The sequence below is a fragment of the Notolepis coatsorum genome (genome assembly GCF_963971535.1).
Source record: "Notolepis coatsorum genome assembly, chromosome: 11".
NCBI classification, from domain to species: Eukaryota; Metazoa; Chordata; class Actinopteri; order Aulopiformes; family Paralepididae; genus Notolepis; species Notolepis coatsorum.
Genome location: NC_140175.1, coordinates 102,923,184 through 102,929,183, shown reverse-complemented (window position 1 = coordinate 102,929,183; position 6,000 = coordinate 102,923,184). Strand labels below are relative to the sequence as shown.

At 43.0% G+C, this 6,000-nt stretch overlaps 1 protein-coding gene across 1 annotated transcript in view; it reads left to right on the top strand.

Annotated features, from left to right (window-relative positions):
* Nucleotides 1–6,000, top strand: part of mef2ca (myocyte enhancer factor 2ca) — a gene marked incomplete at its 5' end in the record, with an annotated part of 51,848 nt that overhangs the window by 399 nt on the left and 45,449 nt on the right. The window contains one exon of the mRNA XM_084325033.1: nt 129–715. Coding sequence (XP_084181159.1) covers nt 129–715 — 587 coding nt within the window. The remainder of the gene's footprint in view (nt 1–128; nt 716–6,000) is intronic.

Sequence of the window (6,000 nt, the reverse complement as noted above, 5' to 3'; positions counted from 1 at the left end):
AGAGAGAGAGAGAGAGAGAGAGAGAGAGAGAGAGAGAGAGATCAAACCTGCGAGCATGTCCCAGATATCAGCACATTGAGCATCTGCTCAGTGGTGGCTTTAGCCTCTCACCTGTCCACCCCTGTCAGCCTCCCCATGGAGGAGGCACCGTGGGCTGGCAGAGTGTCCGGTCTGTCAGCCTCCCCATGGAGGAGGCACCGTGGGCTGGGCAGAGTGTCCGGTCTGTCAGCCTCCCCATGGAGGAGGCACCGTGGGCTGGGCAGAGTGTCCGGTCTGTCAGCCTCCCCATGGAGGAGGCACCGTGGGCTGGGCAGAGTGTCCGGTCTGTCAGCCTCCCCATGGAGGGGGCACCGTGGGCTGGGCAGAGTGTCCGGTCTGTCAGCCTCCCCATGGAGGAGGCACCGTGGGCTGGGCAGAGTGTCCGGTCTGTCAGAGGGGGCACCGTGGGCTGGGCAGAGTGTCCGGTCTGTCAGCCTCCCCATGGAGGAGGCACCGTGGGCTGGGCAGAGTGTCCGGTCTGTCAGAGGGGGCACCGTGGGCTGGGCAGAGTGTCCGGTCTGTCAGAGGGGGCACCGTGGGCTGGGCAGAGTGTCCGGTCTGTCAGCCACACGGAGGACTGGCTGCGGAGGAGACCAAAGACAGCCCTGTTCTTCCCCAGACCAAAGATAATAAACGTGGGCAGGACGTTTGGTCAGCGGTCATCTCCTCCGCACGCGTGAGCGCTCCCAAACAAACTGCCTCTGGATCTTATGGGAAATGACCCTTTTGCCAACTTAATGACTTCTCGGCACTGTTGACTTTAGACCGCGGTCGCGGCTCTGTCTCGCCAGGAATCACCTTCACTAGGTCAGCTAGGTTAAGGCGAGACAGCACCCGCAAAATCGCCTCTTTGCTTTTTTCGATGATATTGAGATTTTGTTATATTTTGCTTCCTTAACATGTCTTATTTCAAACCAGTGGAAATAAAATATCGAAAACACATAATTAGTTGTTTATTTTACTTGTCTGATTGTGTCCATAGATCACAATCACAATACAAAACGTTGAGGTCGTTTTCTCAAAACTTTACTTACACACCAAAGTCTTGGAACTCCATTTCCCTAGGACCTACACACACCAAACTTTCCACATTTCTCCCTATCCATGTCCTGCTTCTAATTACAGAAGGGTTTGTTAATATATCATAATTTTTGTATGACAGTAGACAGTATTTCCTGATGTACTGTATGCATAAGAGGACATAGCCACAATCCCTTCTGTGAAAAGTTTCTTTTTGAATGTATCAACAAAATGAAGCCAAGTTTTTGAATCTGGCATTATCCATGTTGGTGATGCGAGACTTGGCGATATATGCAAATGTGCGCATATTTAATGAGGAAGTGCCTCATTTGTAGATATAAACATAAAATTCAGAGAACTTGCAATACATTTCTTCTTAGTTTTTAATGTACATAACAAACTGGGAAAGTTTCATAGTGATATCTATTAAAATAAATGTTTTGCCTATTAGGGGGTACTGTCTCACCTTAAATAAAACAGTAGATATTGATGGGGTGTGTGGGGGGGGGGTAGTTGATATGATAGGTATTAGGGATGCACTGGTACAGATACTGGTGTCTGATATCCGTCCAATACCAGGCTAAAATCGGTATCTGAGAATTTCCCCAAAACTAAAATCCACTACCAAGAATTGCATTTGCTGCATTTTATTAACAGATAGAAGAAGCATGTTTCATCTCTCTAATGAAGAAACATTATATACGTTTGATTGAAAACTTTAAAATGGGTTCAATACAGTACAGCTCAATACTAACAACTGCTAAGAGGATGATAACCAGAAAAATACTTTTGTCTTGTTTACATCAGGGTTGATTGAAAACTTGATTGAAAACTTTAATTAACAGATTGCAGAATGGGTACAGTACAGTACAACTCAATACACACAATTGTTTAGGGGATGCAGACCAGAGAAAGACTTTTGTCTTGTTTACATCAGGGTCCCCCATTTTCAATTCATAATGACATTTATGACAACATACAGATATACAGATATAAAAATCGAATCTAATCATCTAATCTAATCATGACATACAGATATACAGTAATGTTACATTTGTGACATACAAGATATGAAAATATACAGTACTGTGGAACAGAGATCCTAACAGATAATATATACATACGAGGAGGAGGGAAATGTACATTAGGAGGGGGTGGGTGGGAGGGAGTTCGGACATTTACGGGGGCCAGTTTCGAATTGCAGCCTCCCGTAGGTGCTCTTTGAGAGCGGTTTTGAAGGTGGGTAGGGATTAAATTTTTTTTACGGCTGTAAGTAGGGCGTTCCAAATTGATGTGGCATAATTGCGAAACGTGTTTAGTCCCTTGTTTGTGGGTTGTGGGCCGAATCTGGGTTGAACATGATTTGTGGAGCTCCCTCTGGTGTTGTGGTCGTGGTATTCACTGACCTTTGGGAAGTATTTTGACATGAACATGGGTACCTTAGTGGTGTAGTGTATCTTGTAGACCAGGCCCATTGCAAGTTGCTGTACTCTGTCGTCTACTCTAAGCCATCCTAGGTTGTCAAAATGGGCTGGGGTGAGGTGTGTTTAAAATTACGAGTAAGGTCAAGCAGTAGTCTGACCAGTTTGTTTTGTGATGTTTGTAATCTTGTTTTTAGTGCCTTTGAGGTGCTTTGGTACCATGAGGTGCAAGCATAGTCTTAGTACCCTTGAAGGAGTGCTCTTCAGGGTATTCTTGTTTACCAGAGAGGAGATCCGGTACAAGAATCTTGTTAGTTGGTTGACTTTTTTGATTACATTGTTTGCCATTTTGTCACAGGAAAGATTTGCCTCTAGGATGGACCCTAGGTATGTAATTTCATCTTTCCTTGTGACAATATTGTCACCCACTGTAACAGAGAAGTCGTTTGTCTTGCTGAGTTTGTTATTTGATCCGAAGAGAATGGACTCTGTTTTGCCCAGGTGTAATGATAGTTTGTTATCAGCGAGCCAGGTGCAGATTCTGCCAAGTTCCGAGCTGAGGGCTTTTTCAACCTGCAACTTGTTCTTGTCAGAGACCAGCAGGGCTGAGTCATCTGCGAACAGGAACAAGTTGCAGTCACAAGCTGATGACATGTCATTTGCATAAATTAGGAACAGTAACGGTCCTAGTATGCTTCCTTGTGGAACACCACAGCTCACTGGGAGGGGGGGGATAGAGCACCATTTACCTCCACCATCTGTTCTCTCCCCTCCAGGTAGGATTGCATCCAGCTCACTGATAAACCAAATCAAATCAAAACCTATTACTTTTAGCTTGTCAATCAAAATGGAGTGATTGACAGTGTCAAATGCCTTTTGTAGGTCCAGCATGACCATGCCGCAGTATTTGCCCGCGTCCACCTCTTGTTTGATGTGGTCGTTCAAATGGAGAAGGCATGTGTCAGTGGAGTGGGATGTTCTGAAGCCAGATTGGAATTCGTAGATTAGTATTTTTTCCATAACTTTCGAGATGGAGGTAAGAATGGAAACAGGGCGGTAGTTGCCTGGGTCTAATTTGCTGCCTTTTTTGTGCAGAGGGGTCACTCTTGCAATTTTGAAGTCTTTGGGGACTTGTCCCTGTTTTATGGAGAGGTTTATTATGTGTGTGATGACTGGGGTGATGGCGGCTGCTGAGTCTGGATGGGATATTGTCATGGCCAGTGGCCTTGTTAGGTTGGAGGGCGCTCAGTTTTCTGAGTACCTCAGCTGTTGTTCCCATTTCAAGTTTGAAGTCGTCTTTGCGGACCCCTAGGTTTTTGTAGTAGGCTAGGATGTGTTCTACCCCAAAATGCCCTAAGTGGGAGGGTAGTTTATTAACCAGTATTGTGGCTATGTTTGTGAAGAAAATGTTTAAGTATTTGGCCACATCCAGCTTGTCTGTGATGAGGTTGTTTTCTGTCTTTATGTTTATGTTTGTAAATCTGGTTTTTAGTTTTTTTTCTGCAGCCTACAGTAGTTGGTTGTCTGAGTCATTTCCAACGTTCACAGGGTTTGTTTTTGTTTTCCTCAGTTTTGTCATTGATGAATTTTTTTTTGCAGATTTGATTTGATTTTTTTTTATAGACAATGTGTATTTACATTAATCATTGTTACATGAAAATATGTTTGCACCAGATTTAGCAGAAGCTCATTTCCATCTTAGTCTATCCAAAACACATGAAATACAAACAGTGCAAGAGTTCAAAATATATATACACGTAAAATGCCAGACAACATACACAGGACATACAGCATAAAGAGTGCAAAATACATACACATGGAAATGCAACATAACATGCACATACACAGAGCACAGTGCCAAACATAATGATCTATTCTTGACACTTAACAGTTTGAGTGCCAGCCATTAACATGGGAAACATGGTTAAATGCCAGCACCCACTTCAATGATAGCGCTCTAAACGCATAATCTCTCTCTTAAATTATGGCTATGTGTCTAATCTGCCCGTCGCTTATCAATGAGTTGTTTGCAGTCAACATTGTCGAAACGGATTGTTTTTTAATCGGTTCATTTTCGTTTTATAGCATTTTGAAAAGCCCTCGTTTTTCAGGAAAATATATAGATTCCGTGATAAAAGGCATTTACTGGAATATTCTAGCATACACAAAAACGTTGTAATTTTTCGGCCTATTTATGAATCGTTTTCAAATAAACGCTAGATTAACGATAGTATATGTGTACTTATGCACGCTATAGAGGCGGGCTGAAATATCGATTCTCTCATTTCCAGATCGCGCACACACAGACACACACACACACGCATAGGGCAAACGCTGATATATAGGTCAAAACAGCTCTGATTATCCTAAGACTGGTCAAATAAATTCCTTACCTGAGATCAGATGTTATCCAAAAAGATTATTCCAATTCCTGACCGCCATTCCAAATATCGATCACGCTTATTGATTACAGTGTTGGGTCCTGTAAATATATAATCCACGCGTTTTCCGGGCCGGCGAGCACAATAGATCCTTCAGTTGGCCTTGACGGAAAAGTCAAATGAGGAAACTGGCCAACCCCCTGCATCAGTGTAAAGTAATGGGGTGCAGTACCACAGGGAGAGACGATAGGGGGCAGTATCTTCCCAATTGAGCTCAGAGAGACTCTGCAGCACTAACCCGAGGCTCGATTGATGAAATATGAATTCAAATCACAAAAAAAAAAAAAAAAAAAAAAACGCTATAGCGTCGGGGGCACTCAAAGGTCGGCATGAAAAACGACTAAACGCGTCCGTGGCACTCAATGTGTTAAGATACAAGACAAGTTCAAAAGTACAAAGTAAAAGTGACTGAGTCTCTTGTGTACTCATCTATATTATATACACAAGGAAGTCAGACAGCACCACCTAGTGTTAGCAACATTGGTGACTTAGGAGCCATTTTTCTGTGACAGCAAAAGTGATCATAGTTTATATTATTTTGTATGTCACTAGGAAGCCTGTTCCACTCTTTGATGGCCTTGAAGGAGAAGGCGGATTGGGCAGAAGCAGAGTTTCTTAGAGGGACCTTGCAGTCACCTCTTGATGCAGATCTTGAAGCCCTTGTTCTCAGCTCACAACACGATAGGACAAAATGTTTCAATGGAGGAGGGGCAGTATTATTAATTATTTTATGAACTAAACGAATGTATGAGAAGATAATTAAATTATCAAAGCTTAGTAATTTGTATTTGTGGAGAATATTACAGTGGTGATGCTGTCTAGATTTTCTGTCCAATATCTTCAGAGCCTTGTCCATACAGGGATCTGATCGGATTTAAGGTAGTTTGATTGGCTTGCGTCCAGCATGGCATGCAGTATCTCATATAGGACAGGATCATAGCATTTAGGTACATTGATGGTGTTTACATCGTTTCTTAGCCTGTTTCTTTGTATTTTGAGTTCTACCACGTGGGCTTGGAGATCTCTGTTTGTGCTTTTGGCAAGCTTTGACTGACTTTTATGAAGTTGAGAGCATTTTT